Source organism: Manacus candei, unplaced genomic scaffold (genome assembly GCF_025592945.1).
Source record: "Manacus candei isolate 608988 ecotype Guabito, Panama unplaced genomic scaffold, ASM2559294v1 h1tg000008l, whole genome shotgun sequence".
Taxonomy (NCBI): domain Eukaryota; kingdom Metazoa; phylum Chordata; class Aves; order Passeriformes; family Pipridae; genus Manacus; species Manacus candei.
Window position 1 is genome coordinate 15361355 of NW_026138056.1, and position 26789 is coordinate 15388143.

At 40.4% G+C, this 26789-nt stretch overlaps 1 protein-coding gene across 28 annotated transcripts in view; it reads left to right on the plus strand.

Moving 5' to 3' along the window:
- DTNA (dystrobrevin alpha) overlaps positions 1-26789 on the plus strand; it is a 234169-nt gene that overhangs the window by 17669 nt on the left and 189711 nt on the right. For 8 of the 28 annotated variants that reach the window (XM_051769704.1, XM_051769749.1, XM_051769787.1 and 5 more), the window contains exon 1: positions 26490-26691. The exons of 3 other annotated variants lie outside the window; for them this stretch is intronic. Coding sequence is in view for 1 of the 25 variants with exons in the window: in XM_051769763.1 (XP_051625723.1) it covers positions 26675-26691 (17 nt within the window). In the remaining 24 variants the exon portion in view is untranslated. Of the gene's footprint in view, positions 1-26485; positions 26692-26789 lie in introns of those variants that run through there. 17 more of the 28 variants (XM_051769729.1, XM_051769755.1, XM_051769813.1 and 14 more) reach the window with 7 other exon arrangements.

A 26789-nucleotide genomic window follows, 5' to 3' on the forward strand; every position in this document is an offset into this window, starting at 1 on the left:
GTCTTTTAAGTTCTGTGCTGTCTTTTGGTAGTACTAGAGTAAGAGCTTGCTGTTGGATTGCTCCCACTCTCCCACTGCTACGACCTACTAGGGAATGAGAAGCTGGAGAGCAGCCCTGTGGAAAGGGACCTGGGAGTCCTGGTTAATGGCAACCTGAGGGGCATCAGGCAAAGCATCTCCAGCCGGTCGAGGGAGGTGATTGTCATGCTCTGCTCTGCACTGGTGCAGCCTCACCTTGAATATTGTGTTCAGCTTTGGGCACTGCAGTATAAGAAAGATACTAAACTATTAGAGAGCGTACAAAGGAGAGCCACAAGGATGCTGAAGGGCCTTGAGGGGAAGCCATATGAGGTGTGGCTGAGGTCACTTGGTCTGTTCAGCCTGGAGAAGAGGAGGCTGAGGGGAGACTCACTGCAGTCTACAACTTCCTTGTGAGAAGGGGAGGGGCAGGCACCCATCTCTTCACTCTTGTGACCAGTGACAGGACTGAAGGAAAAGACATGAAGCTGAGCCAGGGGAAGTTTAGGTTGGATATTTGGAAAAGATTTTTTGTCCAGAGGGTTGTTGAGTACTGGAACATACTTCCCAGGGAAGTGGTCATAGCACTTCACAAAGCCTGAGTTCAAGAAGCATTTGGAGAACATTCTCAGGCATGTGATGTGGTTCTTGGGGTGTCCTGCATGGAACCAGGAGTTGGACACAATGATCCTGATGGGTCCCTTCCAACTCAGCATATTCTATGATTCTTCTTATCTCTCTGAATGGGAGGTACTCCTGGAACCTTTCTGAGACTTGCCTCTGCATGGTTCTTTAGATACTTGACCTGACAGATGCTTCTCAGAATTGTTCAATCTGCTACTGCATACTTGGAAAAGTGGGATTTTTTTTGACAAAACTCAATTGTTTTGTTTACAAGCTTTAGCGAACCTTTCATACTTAGTCATTCCTATCATCTTATGGTTTCTGTGATCCCCAGTGCTGTTGCTGGTCGTACATTGAGAGAAGAACGATGATACTGGTTCCAACGCGAGCACTGCCAGAAGACACGCTGCTTTTATGCCTGGCGCTGTTCCCTTTTCATTCTTACTGTCAGCTGTAAGGAATGAGGCCAGTTTGTTCTCTTTGAAGGACATTAGCTATCTCTTGGTCCTAGACTGTCACCTCAGAGGAATGTTCAGAATGAGAGAGCAACCAGGCACCTCACTTGATGTTCCTGGGGCCAGAGGTGTATGAGTTGCTGATGAAGACTCTGTTCTGAGTGACCAGATCCAAAAGCCTTTAAGCTTAAAATCAAGGCTCCATGGCAGTGCTGGTAACAATTCCCAGCCTCATAAGATGTGTTTTGGGAGTGAAGTTTTCTGGGATCTAGGAAAACCAGTTCAGATAAAATGATCCTTCATTGCATTGCTGCCATGTAAATAAATAGTTTCTGTGAAACTTTTAGTGGTGAATTGGGGGTATGAATTCAAAAACGTCAGGCTCCAGTCCCTTGCTGGCTTCTCCACAGGGGAGATGGAGTTCTGAAGCCCTGTTGCAAAACTACCAACCCTCAAAATACTTAATTTTTTTTAACATGCAGCTTCTAGATGATAAAAGATAGTCAACTAAAACAATGTTATCCTTTATGATATTACAGAAAACCATGGAAATAACATATATTAAAACCCTATAAAAATTGAAGAACACAATTTTTGAACCAGTACTGTGATTTCAGGGTGATTTGTGTTGATATCCTCCATTTCTTTTGAAAATAAAAGTAGTATCAAAAACTTTTTTTTAAATCTGGAATTAGATCAGGCACCAAACAAGCTCATCCAAAACATTTCAGTACTGCTACACCACAGACCTTTTTGATGTCTAGGGCTTAATAAAATAATTTTTAAGAGTTAGGATTAGCAGTTTGGATTACAGCTGCATATGCAGTACTATCCTTTAGTCTTAGAATGAATTGATTCTAAAAAGTTCAAGACAAATGCACAAATCTACTTTATGAGCAAAGATAATGGATTTTCAGTTGGGGTGCAGGAGCTATAAGCCAGTTTACATCAGCATATGCTTATCGGTGTTTTTCACACTTTTGTTGAAAATTATTGTGTGATTTTATTCCTTCCTCTTCCAGCTTGTGTATCTAAAAATGGGAATCACATTGGTTTTCAAACGTCATTGGTTGTTCACTGAGCATCCAAAATCAAAAAGTAATTATTGTATTTTAGAAGACGAGTGAAAAATCACTACTAACTCTTCCTTGTGAGTTGTGTTGTGAATAGGATGGTTTGCATTGCAGAGAATTATAATGTGTGTTTGAAAAATTTATTCATGAAAGAAAAGCTGAAAATGGGTTCATTCGACTGATGTAGTGGATTTCATTCTGCCTTTATCTTTTGCTCCCACAGCAGGAGGAAGTATTTCTAATTGATCACATTGTTCAATATTTGACAAACTGTAAATCTGCTGTGACTTCCAGACTTTGCTGAGGATGGATTAGGAGTCAAGGAACAAGGACAGCTGCCATGCATGGTCAGAGTAGTCTGGAAAAATTTGCACTAAACTTGACCCATATTATTACCAATTTACCCATATTCACAAACATGAATTCAAAATATAACAGATATATTGACAGGGTATCCTAGCAAAGGCTTTCAATTTTCAATTTTTTTTTTTAATTCCTTTTTGAAATACTTTTAAGAATTGATAGTTATCATTGTTCTTTCAGCTATAATTACTTATAATAATTGGAGTTGTAGACATATATACTCAAGAATAGATATAAGTTGGACAAACAATCTATGGCAGCAATAACTTTATGCAAAGAGCTGTGCTATCTGACCCAGTGGAGTCTCTTGCTGTATGAAGTTTGGTGTATGTGTGTATCCTTGCTGGCTCAGAGCCCAGGATAAACACCTTGATCATCCTTTTGGGCAGATAAAGTGCAGCTGAGAAATGTTTTTTTCTGAGACCTTTTAGATGAAAATCTAATACCATATTGTTTCTGCTGCGCTTCATTAGAAGTGCTTGAAACTGAATTGCTATTGATTGCTTTTTAAATGTAATTCTGTATTTTAAAAAGTTGTAAGAGAAAAATGACAGTGATAGATGTGTACTTTAAGATCTCTCTGTCAGATGTGAAGGAAACTGCAGTCCATCAATGACCTGTTAATGGCAGAAAAGCCAATGATTATTCACACCCCAAAGGCTCTGATCTTACAACCACTTGATAGTTGTGTGTCCTTATTAATGTAGAGTAACTGCACTGAACATCATGGGATTACTCACATCGATAAAACAATGAGAGTTTGAGTGATCCTGGAATCAGTACACCTTGGAAACTGTTCATGTAGGAAAAAGCTATGATCAGATAATCAAAGTCAGAAATGTAAGTATGAGAAAGGTATCAGTGCTTCTGACACTAAAGGTTTCCCTGTACATTCCAGCTCACAATAGCAAAATATGCAAGGTTAATAATGTAGAAGTAATACACTTTGTGGTGTTAATCACTAGAACCTGTTTTTTCCCTTTTGTGACAGCTTTTATCTGAAGGCTCTCTGAAGTCAGTGGGTTATACCACTGAAGTCAGACTGAGATTTCGCTCATTTTCACCCATTCTGTGTTGCTTCTTTGCTTTCCGCAGACCTGATTTATTTTAAGCAATATTGTTGATACATGTGACATTTCCTTGTCTTCTTTAGCATGATAATGAAATCAGACAGTACTAGGAAATACTAAGGATCTCCAGGTCGTGCTATGGCAAAAAAAGTTAAAGGGGTATTTAGCTCTTGTAGAGGTACTCACTATCTTGCATGGGTAAAGTTATCCTGGTGTGATTGTGTGTACAGCAGAAATCCACATTTCAGCTGAAGGTGTGCGTTTAAGGTCTCCAGCAGCTGGTGTGAGAGCCTTTAATGATCTCACCTCCTCACCCTCCTTTTCACCCATCCTACCCCACCCTGCCTTTCTTCTCATTTCCTCTTCAGGACCACCCTATTGATTTGGTCACCAGCTCAGCATCTCAGGCCCCAAGTTCCCTCTGCTGTATGAAAATAAAATACTCTCTTCAACAGTTACTGCCAGTCAGCCATAACTTTTCTTCTGTGATGGAGGTTACTCTGAGAGTTTAGCAGGGCTTGGGGTGATAGGACATGAAGAATTGTGTTTGGGTTTTCTTGGGTTTTGTCCTTTTCCAGATTTTCCTTTTTGTTTTGCCTTCTGTCTTCCTTTACTTTAACTTTACCCCTTCTTCAGTCACAGTAGTTAAAAAGAGAAAAAACACAAAGTATGTTTTGAAGGCAAATATTTTGAAAACTGGAAAAAATAGGAACAATTCATACAGCTTTCATTGAAAATAAATTATTTTCAGACAGTAATGTTTATAGTTTCACTGACTGTGCTGTGCATACATGTTAAAAATGGTCCTTCAACTGACTATCTCCCAAGACAGGTAGTTGCATCAAACCTAAATTCTCTACTCCATGGCTTTTGTTGTAATTAGATGAAAGAACCTGATCAACTTTGGCTATCACCTTAAATGAGAAGTCATTGTCTTCTGGGACTGGAAGTGTTTGCATTATTGAATCTAGGTCGCTGTTTGTATTGCAGTGGATTTCCACCAAAGCCTTAAATTAAAAAATTGGGTAAGCATCCTTGGAATAATACTGATTTTTGTGTTATTTCAGTTTTCTTGTGCTACTGTGAGAACACAGGAAGGAAAAGACTATTATTTAATTACTCTATGCTGGTATGTGTTTTCCTGTGAGAAAAAAACCCCAGAATTCTGTAGTTTGTGCTGTATTCCATCCACAGTGTTGTCTGTGCATCACTATCTAAGCTGAATTCAGTACCAGACTTGAATGCATCATTTTCTGATTATGAAATGGAACAGTGACACCCAGGCATAGCCACTCAAAGTGATTTGAAAATAATAACCCAAAGAGAGCTTAGGCTCTCTGGGAAGAGACTCAAGAGGTGAAGTAACCTGCCTGCAAAGGAAACAGATTGTTTCCAAAGTGCAATAATCAGCCCCTGTTGCTGCTCGTCTCCTGTTAAGCTACTTTCTGTCAAGATACCAGGTGCAATGGACCATCCTCAACCTGCTCCAATGACAGTACCTTGGAAGAAACATGGAATTTATTTTTTTTTCCATGAGCATTCTTTTTCCGAAAATGGTGAAATTCAAGACTCAAAAATATTTGAACATATTGGCCTACTCCCCCTAATTCCTAGACAGTTTCAGGAAAATTACTACCTTTGATATGTTGTTTGCAAATTTGTGCTTGGAGGTGATTATTGAAAAAGCAAAATAGACATCACAGTAAGTTTCACTTTCTGTGATCCTTGACAAAAAGTGCTTTACAGTACTTTTTTTTTTTTTTGGACAGTCTTGCTTTTCACCAAAATGGAGGCATGTCATGTTCAGATTTATCCAAGATACCATCCTGTATATAGTTTAAACTCTTATTTTCTCCTCTTTTGATTTGCAAACTGTCTCTGGAGTGGTCAGTGTTTAACCCCTGGTCTGTTCTCTGAGTAGCACATCACTGTTACAGCACAACTCTTGTAATGGCTCAATGTCGTGTAGTGGCAACAAAGTGCTTGGGTCAAACAGCTTGGCCTGAACAGATTAGTTCAAATAACACCTGTCTGTCTACAGTACTAAAGAAAATACTGGAAAACAGAAGACTCAAATAAAAAGTCTGTGTTTCATTCTTTCCCTCATGATCTGTGAGAAAATATTGAACTCGTACTCAACAGATCACATGTTTGTCTTAAATATGCCTTTGAACAGAGAATTAATTAAACTCAACTAAAACATGGTGTGACCTGTGACCAGAAATTCTTACCCCTGGTTACATGTAAAACACTGAGTTCATAAATAAGCTCCAATATATTCTCTCAGCTAAGGAAGTTCTGTCCCAGCAAAATGAGTGTGCATGCAATAATGAAACTGGTATTGCTTTTATTGTTTGGGGAAGAGGGGGCTATAAGTAAAGCATGCTGTATAAACTCTCTGTAGAGTTTAGACAGACACTCTAATAATGTGTATTTATGGTTTATTGCATATGAGGAATTGGTTCCTCCAACCATTACCAACAAGTACCTTGTGAGAGCCTGTCAGTCTGCATTACCATCCATGGATAGAAACTCCAATGCACCAAGCCTCCACTGCACTTGTATGATTCATAGCTGTTAGAAAGGAAGACTTATTAGTCATCTACTTTATTGCCCTTCCTATACAGAATTATTCTGTATTGTGCTGTACATTTACTACTTTTTTGTTAGTCTAATTTTAAATTATGGAAGTAATGGAGCTCCCACTGCTTCCCTCAGGAAAATGTTCCAGAGCATAACAGATCTGCTGTTAAGAAATACACTAATTTCCTGATATTAATTTTTCCTTTATAAACTTCATTTTATTGCTCCAACTACTGTTTTCTGTGCATTTTCCAATGTTCTCACTTTGAAACTTAAACCTTGCACCCTGCAAAGGTGTCTTGTTTATTTTCAGCTACTATATGTGTATGTGAAGAGGTAAAAATTAACCTCTACAGGCTTGTGTTTAGTAGGAGTAAGGCAATAAAACTGCTAAAATTGGTTTAGTTTAGAGCAACACATCTTTGCAAGAGCTGCAGAAGTAATTATGAATAACAGCTAAAAGCTTCATGTCAGCTGAAAGTTAATTTCTCGACCACTTTGTAAAAAGGATGGTTACACTTACCTGAATGTAAGTAGAACAGAGTTGAAGTAAAACCTTGTATAGACATTGATTTTGATTTGAGTTTTGTAGTTTATCTAGGGGATTGGTAGGATACTTCAGACAGTTGAACAATTTACAGTTTCCCAATGGAACTTACATTCCCATGCGAGCTTCCCCAGGCTGTTTCAGCACAAACTTTAAATTAAAGACAGTGTTGGCTTGTGCTGCCTGTTAATTCTGCCTTGAAATAGATGAAGAGCTCTCACTACGCATCACAAATGTATGGTACAAGATGGTGGTTTAAGATATACCTTTCTACTTTGCATTGAGATGATCACTGTTATCTCACATAAGGGATAGCGTAGCACAAGTACTGTCAAAACTCATCAGACGCTTGCTTACCTGACTACACTTTTAAACCTATTTTCAGTGGCTCTCAGTTGAAGGGAAAAATAATTCTTAATTGGAAATAACTCACATCAGGTTTTTGTAGCTGGTTTCTGCGTGCAGGAATAAAATCTGACTTAAACACGCAGCTTTGCAATGTCTTGCTCTAAGTATGCATGTACTTAAGTGGCTCTAATCAACAGTGCTGAACAGAGTGCTTAATCCCTCCTTCTTTGACATTTGTCATCATGCATTTCCTCACAAACTTTAAATCACCTGAACAACTTTAAGGTCGCTTGTGTGCTTCCAGCATCCATCTTTTTTCTTTCTCTCCTGGACTTGGACTGTGTTGTACTGACCTTGTCCTAACTGCCAGCCCTCTTTCTGCTGAATTTCTTATATAATTCCAGTTCACAACACTCCATCTTCTGCTTGGGATAAAGTTTCAGCCATGATACCTTAGCCTGGATGCAAGCTGTTATAGCAGGTATAGAGATCTTGTTCTAAAATTTTTAGAGTTTGTTGGTTTTATTAGGTATCTGTCATTCTTTTCCAGAAAGTGACAATGTTTTATATGATAGCATTCCCCTAGGAAATGCTTACAGTAGAACTCAAGGATTTTGAAAAGGAAATGTTTCTAACTGAGGCTAAATGAGGGCAAGAGCATAAATAGAACTCAATTTTACAGAATACGTTCTGTAGTCATAGCATCTGCTTTATGGATGGCAAACATGGGTCTGCCCCTTCCTTAGCAGTATCTCTCACTTCTTGAAATATTTGCATCTTAAATGCCCAGTTTACTAGTCCTTTGAAGTCAGTGAGAAGACTGCAAATGACATCTCCTGTCTAAATATCTAGGGAAGACATATGAGAGCAACAAGACAAAAGAGAATAATACAGATCATGCAGTTAAGATAAACTGGGCATCCTAACTTCTGCCTTTGTCAGATTACTTGCAAAAGCTGCATAATAGAAGGGAGACACTGTCTTCTGTGACAACAAATCCTAGTGTACTTTCTTAGCTGTTTTTCAAGAGCCAGTGTGCCATTTTATTCTGTAAAATGGAATAAAATGAAAATCAAAACCAAATCAGTCTTTTGGGGTTTGCCCCAACATTTGCTGTAATTGACATTGCCAAGGTTATTGGGAATATATTACAAGAACTGCAGTCAAATGTTGAGTGTTTGAATAGGCTTTTCATTGCTTAGCTGCTCAGGCTGTCTTTACCTAGAATGTGATCTTATTGTCACTGAATGATCAATCTGTTCCTTTTGTTAACTCGAACTTTTTTTAAAAGTTAATTGTTCTTTTTAAATTTTAATTGAATCTTCAGACTTTATCTTATAAAGCTGACTGTGCAAAATGCATGAAACAGCATTAGGATTATTTTATGTAATATAACTGACCATGCATAAAATTCATGTAGTAAATTAAGCCCTGACAAATTAGCCTTTTTTCCCCTTTATTTTCATTGAAGTCTAGGTAAGCACAACATATGGAAATTCCATACATTTAGCAGTCTTAACAGGATTAATGCTGAAAAGGTAAAATAGTCATTGGGTGTTTTATGAGTATTTAGTTCTGCCTTAATGTTGTCTCAGATCTATAGAGTTCTTGCCAAGAGATAGGTCCTGGTTGCAAATAGCAGGTATGAAGTAGCTGCTCAGCATGGAAAGCAAATATTAATACAGAGAATGTAAGTGTTCTAAGGCAGTATAATAGATGGGTTTGTTGAGATGAAAGTCACTTTTGGGGTTGTATCATCTGAAGCATGAAGCAGGAATTGGCTTTGCAAATCAAAATTTAAGCCTTACTGTAAAAAGTAATGTAGCAGAGAGTGGGCTGGAATACTGCTTTACTCAGAGTTTACATTCAGCTTAGGTCCTACTATATACTACCACCACGCTTGTGGTATATTGTGTCTTTTGCTATGCAGGGTTAATGATCTATAAAAAGCCTTTATATGAATTTGTCTTTGGATGTCTGCATATTTATATGATGAACTCTACATTTATGTTGACAGATGAATAATTTAATAGCTCAGAGAAAACTGCAAGAAGTCAACAAAGGCAGCAGAAATGTCTGCAAGACTGTACAGAGCTGATATTTCTAACCAGGAAATATAGCTGTTGTGTTCTGATGTCATGTCTTGATCCTCAGACGGATCCTTTGGTGAAGTCAGATAATAAAAATTTGTGACCTCACAGCAGTAAGAAATTACAATACAGGACAATGACATCACTGGAGGTGTGAGGGAAAAGGTCAAGTTGAGAACAGCAATTGTGAAAACATGTTTATCTACAATCTAAAATACAAAATGGTTCAAGAAAAAATTGCTTACAAAGTAATTTGCTCTCTCACTTTGCCCCCGGAAAATTTCTTCTTAAGACATTGTAGAACAGCTCAGTAGAACAATAAAAGCAGTTGCCAACCTGGGTGTGTACAGAAAAATAAGCCTTTTTTACAAAGGGAGAAATTTGTTCTGTCACATACTAATTGTCTCATGTTTTCAGGTAGAAAAAACAATTTCATTACTACTCACCTGCTTTTCCTAAACTTTTGTGAATTTGAAAACTGTTCTAAATTCTTACTAGGAAGTTAACATGCAAATTCTTGTGAGTTGTGTGGCAGTGTATAGACTACTGATAGAGAGTTTGGGAAACTATTTTAATTTGATCGTTTGGTTATTTTATGTGCAAACAACCTATACAACTAAGTGTATGTGGTACTGCTGTCATGTCATAGATGCAGTGACCCTCAGCAAAAGAGGTTAATGGCTGTTGTGCCCTGATGTTGTTTGCCCAACAGAGATGTAAAACAGAGCACTAAATGGTTGAATTTGCAGTCTTCTATGGTTTCTTCAAAATACTTTTTTAATAAGTGGCATCTAAGAAGATTTTAGGATATAGGATTCAGATAAATCTCTAGTTGCCATCTTCATTATCTTTTGAGTGAAAAATAGTCGTGTTCTAGTGAAAAGGACCTGGTTTAGCCATATGAAAAGTATTTTCAGATAATTTAAGGGTGAGTAAATATTTATTACTGGTGTAGAATTGTAGTAAGCCACAGCAGAATTTTATTAAGAAATATATTTATACTTAATGATTATATTATAAACTTGAACTGCCATAATATACTTTCAAAATATGGGTCAGTGACTCTCATCACAGTGTGGTAAAGGCTGTCATATAGGAAGATGTGGAATGGGCTAAAGGGAATGCTCCTGGGACCTGGCAATTAACACATCTTGAGCACACAGCTTTCACAACAGTGCTTACTCTGCATGTGGCAGAAGCATTAGGAAAACTTGTATTGTTTCATGGGGTTTTTCTGCAGAAGCACAATTCATGGTTACTGAAGTTTAATTTGTGTATGTATTAGATGGAAAAGCTCTAGGTATCTGTGCATAGGAAGTACATTAACCATTTTTTCCATGCTTAGCATGAAATTTTCAGAGGGTCACCACTCCTGTATGGCAAATGTGTGCATGGGAAGACACTGACCAAGGACTAGAAGAGATTTAACACTTCAAGCTGGCTCTCCCACCACTGTTTTCATGGTAGGAGTCAGCTGCTGTTGCAAATGCTGCGTGCTCAGGACCTGTAGACTGCTGGGTCCCGTGATCCAGACTCTAACCTGCTCCTGAATCTTCCTATGTGACAGCCTCTTTGCAGATAGCAGACATCTCCTCTGAGTGCTGTGTGAAAGGCTGCAGAGAAGTACCTCTTGGTAGCTCTTCTGTCCTTGATACTCCTTCACACTTTTGTTGTCTTCTGTGAAGCAAGAGGCCTTTGTGCTGGAGTTGTGAACCAGGGGTGAATCTCACTTCACCTATAAATCCAGTATTGTTAATGGAAATGGCACACTACATTTCTTGTAGGATTTACTGCCATTGTTATATGAGTGTTCTGTAGAGAAACCCCATAAATATCAGAGACTAAATATATTCTGAAGGATAGGATGCTCAAATTAAATAAGCTAAAACTACCAAATTCCTATCCAGGTTGTCTCTATCCTGTATTTTTATCCCTAGTTACTTGTACCTTAGATTTCACAGCAGTTTAAGATACGCAGATAAGTAATCTTGTGCACTGTGGAAATCCAAGTGAGCACAGCATCGTGTATCTTAGGTACCAGCTGAAGAGTCTTGTTAGGTGAGCATCGCTTGCATACAGCAGACATCTGTAGACCCTTGCGTTTTTAAAACTCAGATAAATGTTGTCAGTTTTGCATGGACCTGATTCATGCCCATTGGTTTTGAAAAAATTTGGTTGTATCAAATGGATGTCAGCAGTACAAGCCATGTCTTGCTATCTTATTAGTCTCTTAGTGTCCTGAGGTGCAGACTTGCGACGTCTTGTGGGGTAGGAAAGGAGTGGGCAAACTGTGGACATTGGTACCACTCTCTGTCCCTGGGAGAGTAAAAATTTAAAAATAGCAACCTGTATTAGGTTTACAGTACAACTCCTGTAAACTGAGGAGCCTTCTCAATAAAATGGAGCCCTGTGATGCTTGGGTGGCAAATGTCACTAGAAGACCATCACAGTAAAAAAAGGGCTCCAGCAAGATGGAACAAAAAAGCAGATTATCAACTCCTCCAACCAAATGGCCTGAGGACTGAGAGTACACACAAGGTTTTGGCACTTATCCCACAGCGACTTCCCTCTCAATAAACTTTTTCTCAGGGCAAGAACTGGTAGAAGGTTCTCAAGCAGAGCTGCAGCCTACCTCCAATCACAGGATTTGCTATAGGAGGGAAGGAGCAAGCCTGTGGCCATTATAGTTCTATTTTACTGCCCTCTTAAATGTGATGCCTTACTGCTATTTTTAATTTAATTGTTTTTGAGAGTGGAGGCACTAAAACAAATTGTTTCTGTGCTTCATTCACACACCTAATGGGAGAACAGTGGAGGGAGCTGCAAACTGTAATCTTCATGAGGAACAGCAGCAAGAATTTCCAAATGTACATGCTTGGAATATGCTGAAAAGCTGACATTTGCTAATGAACTCACTTTCATCCCGATTTCTGGTTGTATCCAAGTATAATTTTTAACAACAGTGTTTTGCATCATGAAGCCTGGGTTCATTTGCGCTGTCCCGTGATTTCAATTGTAAGTCAAAGAACACCTGACTACAAGGGTGTATACGTGACAGCTTTTTGCTGTTTCTGCAGAGGTAGGAGACACCACAAGTGAGAGCAAAGATTCTTATCAGGGACTAGAAAAAGAGACCAGGGATTGGGCAAATTGTGCCCATAGCCTTCCAGATAGAAAGCTAAAGGATTAAAGAGTCCCACAAGCAGAGAGCTAAAGAGCTTGAGGGCCACAGGGAATGATGAACAGTGTGAGAGAGATTTAATAAACCAAGTAGAGGATTGAAGGATTTTATTTCCCCTCAGATTTTTACATTGACAGTAGAAGGCAGCATGGGTAGTGTGAGACTCTGCTCCAAGAAAAGGAGAATGCAAACTTCCAAAAGGCACAAAGGGTGGACTATTGATGAACCTCCTGGTAGGCGGGAAATGAAAGAAATTCCATGTGTTTGCTGTGGATGCCTGATACTCCAGATTGTGTGCAAGTGCTATCGATGAGCCACATGGGTGCATCCACTGTTGTTCAGGAGGGGAAACTAAGGCAAGAGGTAGGTGATCTTTTAATGTAAATACACGTTTGTACATATTAGATTTACATTTGTTCATATAGCTGCTGCATAATTAGTTCTACCAGCTCTTGGCTTCCATATATCTAAAGGAATGACAGTGTATTCTCAGACTTACTTCCATTTATACTAATTAAATACTAGTAAACCTGTCCACCTAAAGAACAAATGATAAATAATTTTTTCCTCAGCTCTGTTTTGGACATCTCTATATTCCTAACCATTAAAGCTACTTTATTTTTTATGTACTTCTATCTTACAAACAGTTATATAAGTTTATAGTCCTGCATAATTTAGCTGGGTGCTTCTTACACTGAACTCATACAGAGGAAATCATGACAAATTATGTAGGAGGAGGATTTCTAATTATTCAAGGCCTGAAGTGATAAGTTTATATAGAGATTTATATTTTTATTAAGCAAAATCATGGTTTCTCCAGAATATCTCCATTGCATGAGCTGGAGAAAAATCATTATGAAGGTTATGTACCTGAATTTCTTAAAAACAATTATTATACATGGTTCGAAAATAACATTTAGCTCCATAGGTCTTAGAAAGGAGAAATCTATGGTAGCAAGGTAATTCCTGACAATGTGGAAGATCCTCAAAATAGACTCCCTGTAGTCCACTGCCAGTGTAGAGGAAAAAGAAAAATGTTTTTCAAATAAATAAAATGCCTGGTGTATGATCCTTAGCAATTTGGAGCAAGAGAATTTCTCGTTCTGTGGGGTGGTCATTATTTGTAAATGTGCTTAGTAGCTGCAGGCTGGGCCCTGTCCTTGCTGCACCACCCCTGTTCACCACCCGACTTGTTTTATGATTCTGAAAGCAGAAGGTGTATCAGCCCATGGATTATGATCCAGATTTTGTAGTCAGCAAGTGGTGTACACTGAGCGATTTGTCTTCAATTTTATAGTATCCTACCATTCCAACTGAGCAGGCAGAGGACTCCTTCCAGGGCTCTGCAAGCAAAGAGCTCATGCAATGACCAGTGGTGTATGTATTACCCAGGCAGTGCAACTGCAAATAGAGTTGCTTTTCCTGTAAGTGTACAGATTAATCCCAGGAGGGCTCCTATGTGATCTACCATGCCACAGAAAGTCACGGATAATTCTAACAAAGAAAGGAGTCATCAGGTGCTGGGATAATAGAGGATTATGTGCCCATTTACCTTAAACCACCAAGACTTCAAGCTGACTCTGGCAAAGAGAGAGTAGTTTCCTGCTTAGGAACATGTCTGAAGGCAGAACACGGAGCATGTTTTGTCAGTCTGGCTGTAAGGTGGAGTGTAAGAAGCAATATTACCTGCTCAGTTATGTCTCTGAAGCAATGATGTGGTCGTGGAAATTTGGCAGAGGGGGTTGTCGTGCCAATTACCATATTTCCTCATTGTCCTTCATGCTAAGGCATTGTCAGGCTCTTGGAAGAGAGTTATATCTTACCCTACAAAGTTGTGTGGATGGTGCTGTAGAAATGAAGTATTTTTAACACACTGTAGCTACGAAGGGCTTGGCATCATCACCGGTGAGGTTCAATTACCTCACAATGCAAGACAAGATGTCCCTACGTGGCTTTGAGAGGTTTTGCCCTGGATAGGCTAATGTCCAAAAGTACAACTCAGAAATGTGGGTAAATGTCTCTCAACACAGGGTACATTTTAATACCCCGTGTTAAGTTCACATTTGCCTCCCTCATGCCTCTGTAGTCTTATTTCAAAGTCTCTCCTAGTAGCTCAGTTCCATTCCCAGAGGCCTGAAATGAATAAATCCAAACATGCTCTATTTAGACTTCTACCCCATTGCCAGCACACCCGATATGGCATTTTAGAGACTGAGGGAAGTGAGCCACATTTGCTTGTGGAAAAAAGAAAGAGCTGCAGCAATATAGTGACGTAAGGTTTATCCTGCAGGTTCACCTCGGGTTACAACCGGATCTAATTCAGCATGCTCTTGTCAGTACAGCTTAGTTCAGCTAAACCAAGAAAATACAGTTCAATTCTGCATACAGCTAACTCCCACATAAAGCATCAAAACCGTTCCAATCTAATTTTTTATTGTGGGCATTTTTTTTCCCCAAGTCCCTTCATTTGAAGAGCTGTTGGGCCTGAATAACATGAGTTTATTTATCTGTCTGGTACCAAATGAAAGTAATTTTATGAATTTGATTAAAGAACCATTTCAAAGTAAATAGGAGAATCACACTTTTAAAGAAGATGTTCCTACACATCAGATGCTAATGAGGTCACCCAAGAGAACATTGTGGCTTGGGGCCTCTACTCATCCCCAGAGTGCATTTTCTCACTGGGAAAATGTCCTGCCATGCAGTCTTAATCTAGAGCATGCTTTGAAATGGCTCTTTCAGATAGTGAGGTGCTAAACAAACTTCGTTTTCATCATAGTAGACTCTGAGAAATGAATTGTGTAAATTTCACAACAGTGAGGAGTTTTTATATCTGTCATAACTTTACAGTTTGACTCCTGTATCAGTGTAGTGGCAAGTTTCATCAGCCAGAAGACCCTGCAACTCCTAGAACTGCAAATGTTCTTGGTGCAGTGGCAGACCCAAAGTCAAGTTTACACTGAACATGTCAAGCAGCTCAAAGAAGTGAAATAGTGTATCTTGACCCAGATCTAGGCCAAAGTGGTTTTATAAACCAAAACAAGGGGAGTTGATGTATGCTTGCTGCCTTCATCTTCAAGTGCTGCTAGTTACTGGCAGTCAGAGCAAAAAATGGTTTAGAACACGAAGACTATGGTACACTCACAAGGCTGTCATCTTTTTTCTTAAACAACAGTTTTAGACAGAAATTTCTTGACTGAACTTTAGTGTTAACCAAACATTGATGCGTTGGATCTGATCCAGTGCATTGTTCCTGACAGTGCTCAGGAACTGGCCAGTTGACAGTTAAGGAATAATGTGACAAGAGGGGGATTTTCTTAATCCTTGGGGATTCCCCTTAAGGCAATCTTAATCCTATGACACTTAATCATTGCTTGTGTCAGGAAGTATAAATGTTTGTCTTCTATTGCTTAAAAAAAGTAAGGTTCATTAAGGATTATATTCTTTCTTTTTAAAACAAATGAGTTTCTAATGGGAACATGCAGGAATTCATTAACAATCTAATGAATATTTTTTTATAGTCCTTTTTGGTCCCAATTATATTATGCTGCAGACAGCTCCACAGGGTAAACTTACACTTAAGGTTTGAAAGGGTAGAACAGAATTTTCCTTAATCTCTTTTAAATTTTCCTGTCAGTTTTAAACTCCCTGTTTAACTTGTTTTTCATATCTCTTAATTATTTTGTCTTCTGGTTGCAATGTGTTCTTTTTCTTTTATTATGAGAAAATAAATAAGAATGTTCATATTCTGTGATTCTGTAATTTCCCTTATTTTTACTATTTATAATTTTTATACATCTATCCTACATTCCTCTCTCCCCGTTTGCCTCCTCTCCAAACAGATATCAGTCTTTCTTCATACAACTGATTTTAGGTTCAGAGTGGTTTATGTTCCTGGGGTCTGAACCCCAGGGCTGCTCTCTTTGCAGCCCTGGCTGCCTGTAGCATTCCTAATGCCAGATTTACAGTTCTTTTTGTTTGTTTGCTTGCTTAGGTGGAGAAAGTTTCCACACACCCCCTTGAATTGCAAGTGATACGCTTGACATTGGCAGTGTCATCAGAAGTGGTATGAGCTGAGTTCAAACAGGTGGTACCGTCGGGCTGCTGTCACAGGGGATGAGATCATACATTCACTCTGTCTCTGTGATGGATTTGTCTAACTCTCTCCAACTCGAGCTGACTTTGATCCCATATAATGAAAAGCCTTAAAATAGAAAGTGGAAGGGAACAGAGAGGAGCTTTAATTATTCACCGGCTGGGTCGAATCCATACCTTTTGTAAAGAGACTTCTTTTGTTGTTTTTTGGTCTATTCAATTTTCATTAAGCAAAATTTAAATCTTTGCGCTCAGCGTTGATTCAGATTCTGGGGCTGATTAAAGAGGCTTTTGAAGGAAGGTGCATTTTTATCTTGACTCAGTTAATTTTCCCATTCTCTAAATGAAATAAAAATGTCCCCTGAACAATTTCCAATTTTTCGTCGCAGTAGTGCTAGGAGGTCTAAGGTCCTCAAGGTTTTAGTTGCTCTAGGCACCTAGAAACATGACAACCACCAAAGGCTACACAGACAAAGTAGATAATAAGTGGGAGGGAGGAATTCAATGGTTAAAATCCCAAATTCACAAAACGAACCTGTGGCAGAGGTGAGGCCTGGTCAGGTCTCCTACTACTGCTGCCATGGTACAAGCCTACACTGCCTCTGCTGCATTCACCCCTCGGGTAATGCCTGAGCAGCATGGGCACGGTGTGGTGGTCTCCAGGCCGTAAGAGCCCCGTGACTGCCAGCATTTCTGAGCAGTATTCCCAGTTACCAAAGTGGTCCCTGTTACCCTGTGCAGCTTGATGATGTGTCTTTGCCCTCCTCTGGAAACAGGAGAGGTATCACCTCCTTCATTGAGCTGATGGGGCATGAGTACAGCTCCCCTGCGAGCATCTTACCCTGGCAGGTTGTGCCAGAAGGAGGCTGGGTACCATCCCAAACCCATCTCCTTCTTTGGAGGCTGGATGGTGCCTCCCAAAGGCATGAGGGCAGGGGGAGAGAGGGCAGGGGAGCCAGGCTTTTGGTGTGCTGCTTCCTTGCATCATTACACTTAAAACCAGAAACAACCTTGCAGTTACCTCTGTAGTCTTAAGCAAAAAGCTTGCTTGATTTATTTTGGAAGCTACTGTCTTCACAGTGTGCATGGCTGTAAAATCTACATGCTTGAGTTGAGGCTTGAGGAATCCCAGTGCCTATCAATATCACTGCATCCACAGCTCCTTCACAAGAATAGACAGTAATGTGAAAGATAGTGATGGTTCAGAGAAATGTCCTTGCTTTATCCTCACTTTCTCAGTGCCTGTGGATACGTTAACAGACTACTGTACATAGGGGAAAACATGCCTTTAATAGTTCTGTCTCAGCTTCTGTTAATTTGATTTCCCTCAGGTAGTGTTGTCACAAAGTCCTGGAGCAAGACTTTTTGTAGCGAGAAGCACAAATAATTTACACTGTAATGTCTTAGGTTCTTGGATAAAGCATATGCTTCTCTGAACAAAGAAAAAACCCTCTAATTTCTTTTATTTGGAGATAAACATGATGAATTCAGAGAGATAGGAGGAGGTGCTAAAATAAGGAGCAGCTTTGTAGCATCTGACAGAGGGTAGATTATGTCCAGACCTGTGCTCGCTCTCTGTGCCACACACATTGTATATTTGTGGCTGTTTGTCGTGGAACTTCACAGGACAATGTCAAAATAATCTGCAATTATTACTGGATTACTACAGATAAAATGTTTTTCAGTATCTCAGTTTTCCTGTGGAAGTTATTTAGTTAATATTTTCAGCTCCATTCCAGCTTCTTCCTCCTAAACTGGGCAAGTGTGAATTAGGTACTTTGTGTCAGCCCTTAGATCAAACTGCATTTGTTTGCATTTATGTAGATCTCAAGTACTGCCTTTGAAAAGAATGGGCTGCATTCTGCCCCAGATTGCCACATCCCATTCCTTTGCTGGAGCCACTCACTTAGGGGTGGAATTTTTCATCAAGACTCAGTACTGCTGTAGCATTCTTAATACTACTATAGTGTTGCATGGCTTGTATAGCTTTGCAGAAACTAAAATTGAAGAATTTAGAGCAGAATTAGGTCATGACCAAGTGTATTTGAAAATGCCATGCTAATTATTCACAACTTTAAAATCACTGAATGGATTTCTTCCAAATTTGCTCTGTTCCACAGATCCTATTGACATTTAAATGTAATTCCCTTTATCACTATGTTATATCATAAAGTCCGGTTTCCAGTATTTTCATTAGCTGGTAGATGTTCTATAATGTAAAAGGAAATACTACATGGTATGGAGAGAAAAAAAAGCGAATGCGGGTCATCTGTTAACACTGACTTTCTGGAATTCACCGATTCATTTTTTTAGTCTCATATTGGTATTGGGAAGAGTTTCTGTATTGTTAGTGGTAGAAGTTGTGTAGAGTTCCTGAAATTCTCAAGAAAGATCAGGTTGAGTGTGTGGCTGATCTTTCAAAGACCTAACCTTGCATTCCAACCTTTCAGACTGTCATCACCTTTTTTATTATGGAAAGTGTCCACTTTTCCTGAAGGTGCTGATTCTTCTCATCATTCCTTCTGATTCTCATGAGTGTGCACCTTCTCAGGGAAGAAGTGCTTGAGGGACATTTCTGCCTTTGAAATGGTTTCTACTGTAGTTTGGATTTCCATAAATTAGTGCTAAAAGGAAAGTGTGAAGTAGCTGAAATAGTGCTCTGAAGATTGCATAAAGCACATTGTAATGTTCGAGCGTTTGAAAATATGTATTTTCCTTGGGGTACAAGTTTTCCCTATGTTCAAATAAATGCTTTCATGGCAGCTACTAATGTCTTTTATAGGTGCTATCCAGTGCTGCCAGTTTCTAAGCCCTCAGAAATAAGTGTACAGGGTGGGATTATTGACTGGAGTTATGTTCAGGTGGTTTTTGGTTAGAAAAAACATTTCCCAACACAATCGCATTGTTAATTACCACATGATTAATTGACTTCATTACCATAAGCCACTTTCCCCCTTTCCTTTCTGCTTCCTTTTTTTTTCCCTGTGCTTCCTGTTGTTTATATGTGGCGTGGCACTGACATGACTTGGGGTGGGGTGTTTTCCCCCCTTTTCTGGGAGCGTGTTTGCTGGTGGGGTTCCCTAATGCAGGGCTCAGCTGCTGCCAGTCATCTTGTCAGGGGAGCTTCCTGGGCCTTTCTCTGCAGCTCATCTGGACACCCATCAATCTCATAAGATGAGATCATGATCTAAATATGTGTCGGAAAGTGAGATGATCGTGCCAAGGAGAGGTGTTACTTCCCTGCACCATTCCGGAAGCGATAGTGAAACCCTGGCAGGTACAGAGCCAGAGATTTGCTATGTTGGATGCACAAAGGTCCGTGTCATGCCATCTCCTGAGTGCGGTGGTGGTTTCTGCCTCAGCATCAGTGACTTTATCTCTTTTCCAAGCCTGTCTCTTGTCTGTGCTGCCTGCAGATTGCTGCCATCCCTTACCCCAGCTTTTCGCTCTGACATTTGGGATTTCTCCACAGGATGGGTACAGCAGAGGGAGCAGTAGGACAAGCTTCTCCCAGGCTGTCTTACCCTGCATGCTCTCGCCCCAGCTCAGACGCTCAGGCTGACAGACCTCCCCTTCTGCCCGTGTACCCCCTGCAGCACCAGGACCCCCCAAGCCTGAGGGGTCCATGCCACCTTGGGGCCAGGACAGAAAGGGAAGGAGAGGGTTCTGTGGCAGGGACACCTCCCCCAACCCTGCAGGGCACTGATGCATTTCAGAGAGCAAGTCAGGCGCTGCTGGCTTTTACATAACTGATCTGATGGGATTCGTGTTGTTGGCCTATATATTAATGTTCCAGCTCTCATTAGCGGTTTCTTAAGACTTCCAGGTCTCCTTCTGTGCTCTTACTGTGTATTTTTTTCTTTATTAACACACAAAAATAAATAAATAAATTAATTAATTAATAAAAAGCAATTTCATTTTTTTCCCAAGTTTTTCATCTGGAGGGTGAAATAAAGTGAGTTTTATTTTAAAGTAGGAGGATTTTTCCGTTTTATGCAGGATGAATGAAAGGGGATTGTTCCTACCTTTGGCTCAACTGAACAGAGAATCTGTTTTATGAATTATCCTCTTCCAGTTCTGAAAAAAAGTGTATATGTCACTCCAGCCACAGTCATGTCTGCTTGCACGGACACTTCAGGTATTGGCTGAATTTCTACGAAAAGCTTGTTGTTGTCTGTCCATGCAAGTCTAAAGACATAATGTTTGTGGCGTTTTTATGAAATAACTTACTGGAAAACATTTTCAGTGCAGAATATAGTGCTGCAATGAAACCCAAGGTGCTGGAGTGAGACAGAGCCATTTCCATAACAAAAATATTCAATTCATAATTTCAGGAATAAGGACATTATTTTCAGATGGAAGTTGTGAAAAGACAAGTTTTGGTGCTGTGATCTTTACTTTCATAAACTTTTCAGTTCTCCTCTTCAGGCTGCAATGAGCTCTCTTGATTAGCAGTATTCACTACCTTTTGTATAGTGGTTAGAGCAGACATGAGGCCTTCAAACAGTAGAGGGTTCTGAGGATTAAGAAGACTAAGAGCATCTCCTGCTGGAGCAAAGACTGTCATGAATTATTGTAGCTGGCATGTGGGTTGTTTCTTTATTTTATTTTCCTTTGGAGTTTGGCTCTCTGAGGGAATGCAGTCACACTATGTTTGTTTGTCTCACACTTCTGGCCACAGCCAGTAGTTTCGAACTCATTAGACACCTGCTAAATTAAACACAGAGGAAGAAATCTCAGCTATACTGATTCTCCTTGACTCTCATGAACTGGAATCCAAGACATCAACCCAATAAAGATGGGGCATGCAACATTCCCCTCTTGAAGCAGCTTCTGTGTGTTCTGGCTGGTCAGTCTGAGCCCACACAGCTCTGAACCAGCTGCATAACCTGCTTCCTGCTTTTTCCCCAGGTAAGGAGAAAGTACAAAAGGGGGTGTGGAAGGGAGCAGGAATACTGATTAGGGAAGTATCTAGAAGAACTATGGAGGCCTGGGGAAATTAAAAGGATAATTGTGAAGATGGCAACACAGGTTGACTGCACAAAACTGAAAATGTAGATGGGCAACACTCCTGTACTGAGGGGCAGGAGTGGTCATGAGAGTTTAGAGGAAACAGGGATTACTGTCACTGAGAGCAATAAATAAAGGGTCATAAATCCTTAGGAAGACAGTCTTCATTAGGTACACTGCTCACCAAGCAATTTTAATGAGCTATAGCTGTCACTTCAAACCGTTAAAGTGCAGTGTTTTCAGGTAGAGGACCAATAATGGATGATAGAAAGGATGAAAACAGGCTTTTTATTTATCAGTGAGCATCATCAGACCCGGAAAAACTTTTCCAGGCCTCAGCACAGTGTGGGATGAGGTTTAGCTGTCTTTTTTTTTTTCTTTTTGGAAAAATACTTTTCAGTGTGGTAAAAATAATTTACCTACAAAACCTTATTTTTTAAAATTTCTTTTAATTTTATTGTATCTAGGAAATCTTCATTTTGCTGATCAATTGGACATCTACCAAAAAGAGTAGTCTTTTTCCTGTATTTAGTGTTTGAATTAAAGATAAATGGAAGCAGAATTGTTTTAGTTCTGTTCTTAGGCATTTTTCAAGTAAGCTTGAAAATGCATCTGATAAATAATGGTTTGATTTTGCAGGGAACAAGTGTTGCAAGTGCACAGTTTTTCATAAGTTACTAAATTCTTCATAATTAATGTTTGTACTTCATTCTTGTGTACAAAAATAAAGCCAAAGTCTTTATATCTTTGCTCTTGTAGATGTGATGTGCTTATATATGATGATAAATACTGGTTTAAACCAGTTTGTCAAAAAAACTGGTTTGTCAAAAAAACTCTTACCAAACTACAAATACAAGACATAAGAAAAAGTAAAGAAGCATTCAAAAATAAATAATAGATTTTTTTCTTTATTCAATAAAATGAGTTGACTGAAAATATGGTTTGTTCCTGATGCTTAGATTTATGACCATGGATGATCTCCCTTCTTTCCCTATAGCTTCAATCACAGAAACATAGAAAAACCAGAACAGAAAAACCAGCACAGAAAATCCTTTGTTGCTGCAAAACTGCTCACAGAGTATGTACAGAGTGCATTCCCCATTTACTTCATTAATGCTTAGCTAGAATCCAAACAATTTGCATATGTTTTGTAAATAGAACTAACCTACCTGAACGTTTTCAGTGGCTGAGCTTCCTCCCATTATCCAGGGAGCCTCACAGAAATGGTAAGAGTGTTGTGCTTAGGGAAGTCAGACTCCTCACTGGCAGACCAGGGCAGTGTTTTGCCGTGTGCGAGCCCGTGTCACTCCCCTGAGTTCCCTTCCAGGGCAAATGTACCCTGCTGTGTTGGAGGCTGTGTGATGGTGGGGCAGCAAGGGAGTGGGTGCTGGGGGGGCGGCCACTAAGAGCCCCCTGCCCTAACCCGCTTCAATAGCTGTTCCTTATCTCTTCCAATAAAAAAAGTCAAAGGCAGGAGAGAAGCAACACATGGGTCAAGCCAAACCCTGCCTGTTGGACCATGGTGGAGAGGGCTCTTGGTGTAGCCACATAACTGAATAGGAATGGCTGGAGATAGGCTGGGGCAGTGAGGGGTGTGCAGACTGAGTAGTACTGAATAAACAGTGCTGGATCCATTGTGATGGGCAGGAACTGCATTCCTGTCAATGCAATTACAGTCCCTACTCCGAAGCTCTTACTCTCGAACAAACCTGTGCTGAAATCATCTGCGGAGGGTTAACAAGATCATTCCAAAGAGCAGGAAATACTCTTGAGTCAGACTTAGAAGGATTGAGCCTGTAGGGTAGCTGTTGCTTGTCCCAGTAAGCCCAAATCTTAAGACTGCCAAGACTAATGAATCCAAGACACTGACAGACAAGAGGGGACAAAGAGCAAATTCTGTGCACATTAAAAATAGCTAAACATGAAGGGACACATCATGCCTTTTAGGCACTGGGCTAAATTGGGAATGGGTAGGAAGTCACATGGCTCCAAACATGTTACCTATTTACACTTGACACTGGTACCAAATTACTCTCCCCTCCCTGCTGCTCCCTCCTCTGTTCCCATGCCAGCTAACTCCCACTCCTCCACAAGAACTTTCTATTAATGTGTTTTCATATATCTCAAATCTAATGCCCTAATCTGTTGCATTTGATGATGGTTATAAGCAATAGACTCTGCTGAGAGAGAAAGAGCAGTGGTAAGTCTCTCCCAGCTGTACACTTTATGTTGCACGTTAGACACTGGTATTATTGCACAGCTCTTCATCTGAGGAAACCGGACACCTGTCTTCTCCTTTGGCTAATGTGGTACAGTTTTTGGACATATGACCTCTGACTATCTCATTCATGGGATTAGGATCATGCTGTCCATGTTGACATTCAAGGTTTCCCCGTAACTTCCAGCATCGTTTTCCAAAGCTCCCTCTACCCCCATAGTCCTAGGTTTTTAAATAACCTTTTAAGAGACACGGGAAGCAAACAGTTTAAGTGTTCTTTCAGAGGATTCAAAACCCAATCTTTTTCCCCCTATATCTACTAAGGGAAATACCCAAATTTAGATAAAAGCCTGAATGTGCTACTGTGGATTTCCCTGCCATTGTTTTTCCTAACACTTAAGCACTCTCTAGAGGTAGGAAGGTAGGCTGGAGTCCTATAAACAGCTCATCCTTAATCCTTCCTGTTCATGACTTCACTTCTGAATCACCACATTTGTCCATCGCATCTTCTGCCGTGGGGAGCTTCTTTCTTCCTTCCTTGTTGCCCTAATTAGAAAGGAGCCCTCAGCCACAAAGGCACAAAGAGTTTTCTTTGTTCTTTTGTCTCTCTAAGCATCTAAAGCACTGTGCTTTTTAAGTCCTAGTGTTAACAGTTGGTCTCTGCTTCTAGTGATTACTGCCCTTCAAGTCTGACACCTTTACAAACAATTGGGAAAAAAAATTACTTGAGGTACATACTGCATTATATGCAGTTGCACCGTTTGAATGGGAGACTGACTCTGATTTTCTCTGCTCTGAAAGATTTGTAAGCCGGCAGTGTTAGAGGTGGCTCTGTCTGAAAGCGGTGCCAGGCAAGGCAGCTTTTCTGCCGTTCACTGCAGCTCCTCAGCTTGAATAATAGACACACATCCTGAACTGTTGTATCAGCAGTCCTGAGGCAAAGCAGTGAAGTGACTTCTTCCCTATCTGGCAGGAAGTCCACGGCGTGTTTTACTCTTGCTGGAGTTTTTAACGAGCACTGAAAGGCAGACATTGAACATACTGAGGTCTGGCTTTGCTAATAGTAACAAAGGTTAGTGATTCAAAATAAATCTTTCGACTTTTCAGGAGTTGTCAGACAGTTTGTTATTTTATGTTTGTGTGTTGCTAGCAGCTTTTCCACGCCCACAAACCTGTGCTCTCTCCAGGTTTAAGAGGACACTTGCCTTCTTGTCTGTGGGACTGACTGAAGTTACTGTTTTTCATCAAACTTCATATGTTATATATATGTTTCAAATGTAAGTATTTATATATATGTTATGAAGCAGGCAGAAGATGTGCAGGGTTACTAAATGTGCGCTCTGATACAGCCCTTCAACTGATTTTTTTACCATCCTTTAGGCCTTTCCAAGTTTGAGCCATTCCCTTCGTTAGCTTGAAGTAATTGCATGATCACTTTTACTACTAAATCAGTCCAGCCTCTCAACACTGGCACTCTGAAAACTGTAATGCCTCATCAGGTAGAACATTGGCAAGGCATTTTCAAAATGTGTTTTTAGCTAAATGATTCTGGGCACAGCTTGACCTTGCCTCCTCTGCCCAAACCTGTGCTCACTGCTTGCTTGGCTGCATCCCTGGGTACAAACCCCTCTTGGCAGCAGCTCAGACAAAGGCTGAAGACTCTAAGAAACCAGAGACATTTACCATGTTATTCTGTTTGAATTGGTGTGACTGTCAATTGGTATTTTCCTGTTGCAACTGAAAGTGTTCAATAATTCATACGTTTTACATAAAGTGTTGTGGCTTGTTCTTTTCCCACCCATGTCTGAGATAAGGCAGACTTGATGGCAAGCAGTGTTCAACTGAATATGCATTTGTGCATTAAAAACTGCTGCTTCAAAAGGCTGATCTTAAGAGTCGGGGGTTTGTGTCGACACTAGGGACTCTGTCAGTCTCTGGTAGGGATACTGTCTTTCTGGCTTACATGGAAGGACCTTTTTCTCCACTTCAGTCACCTCAAATGATGCCACTAATCTGTAGTCTAGTTACTTTGGAGTCAGGACAACATTGCAATGCATTGTTACTGTAAGGAGCCACAGACTAAGAGTGGAACTTTAGAAGCTTTTTGTTCAAGATCTGGTAAAATTTTGGGTGGTATTTTTTTTTTGTTTGTTTGGGGGGAGGTTGTTTGTGGGGTTTTTTTTGTTTGTACATGCTTAGTAAAGCCCCCTGCGCAGGCAGAAGTGCTGCAGGCATCCAGATACGAGTCTCTGCAGAAGCGTTGTCCAACAGAGGGTGAATTGCTGCCTTGCCCCAACCCATACACCCCTCCAGGTTGTGCCTGGGGTGCCCTGCGGAAGATGCTTCGCAGGTGTGCCACTTTGGACCACAAGTCGGTTGGTGATGCTCTGGCTCAGGGACTTTGCCTGAGTGGGCACAAGCAGTAATTTCAGGTGCCTCTGCACCGAGCAGAGGCAGGCCGAGCCGCTCTGGATTTCCGAAGGCACCATGTCGAGCTAATTGCCAGGCTGCTGGCTCCCAGCAGCGGGCAGCTGAGGCTGGAAGTCCGTGAAATCCTGCCAGCCAACCCCGTATATGTGTGTGTGTGTGTGTGTGTGTGTGTGTGTGTGTGTGTGTGTGTGTGTGTGTGTGTGAGGAGAGGTGGGGATGGGGAGATGGGGGTGGAGTGGTAGGCTCAGGAGGGAGGGAGAAGAAGAGGGAGGGAGGGAGGTGGAAGGATAGAGGAGGGGAGGGGGCTGGATGCCTGCGATTGGTAAAGCTCCACGAAGGCATCTGCCAGCAGGACTTTAGAGGAATGTGAAACCAAATCACTTAGAAGTTAAAGATAGACGCAGAATACACAGCATCTTGAGCCAGGGTTTAAATTCATCCCTCTCCGCCTGGCTTCTCACAAAGCTCTGCTTGTCAGCTTGCCTCTGTCTCCTCTAACAACTCTAATATTCTCTTAAAAATAATATCGTTCTGGATACTTTGGAATTACTAAGGTGGCAAAAGAGATCATGGTGCATACAGTAGGGTAAGTAAGAAGCTTGGCTTCGCATGCATTTGCTGGTGTGGTTCCTCTGGGTTTTCCTGCTGCTTTCAGAGCACTCTGACAGTTCCTCTAGGGTGAGG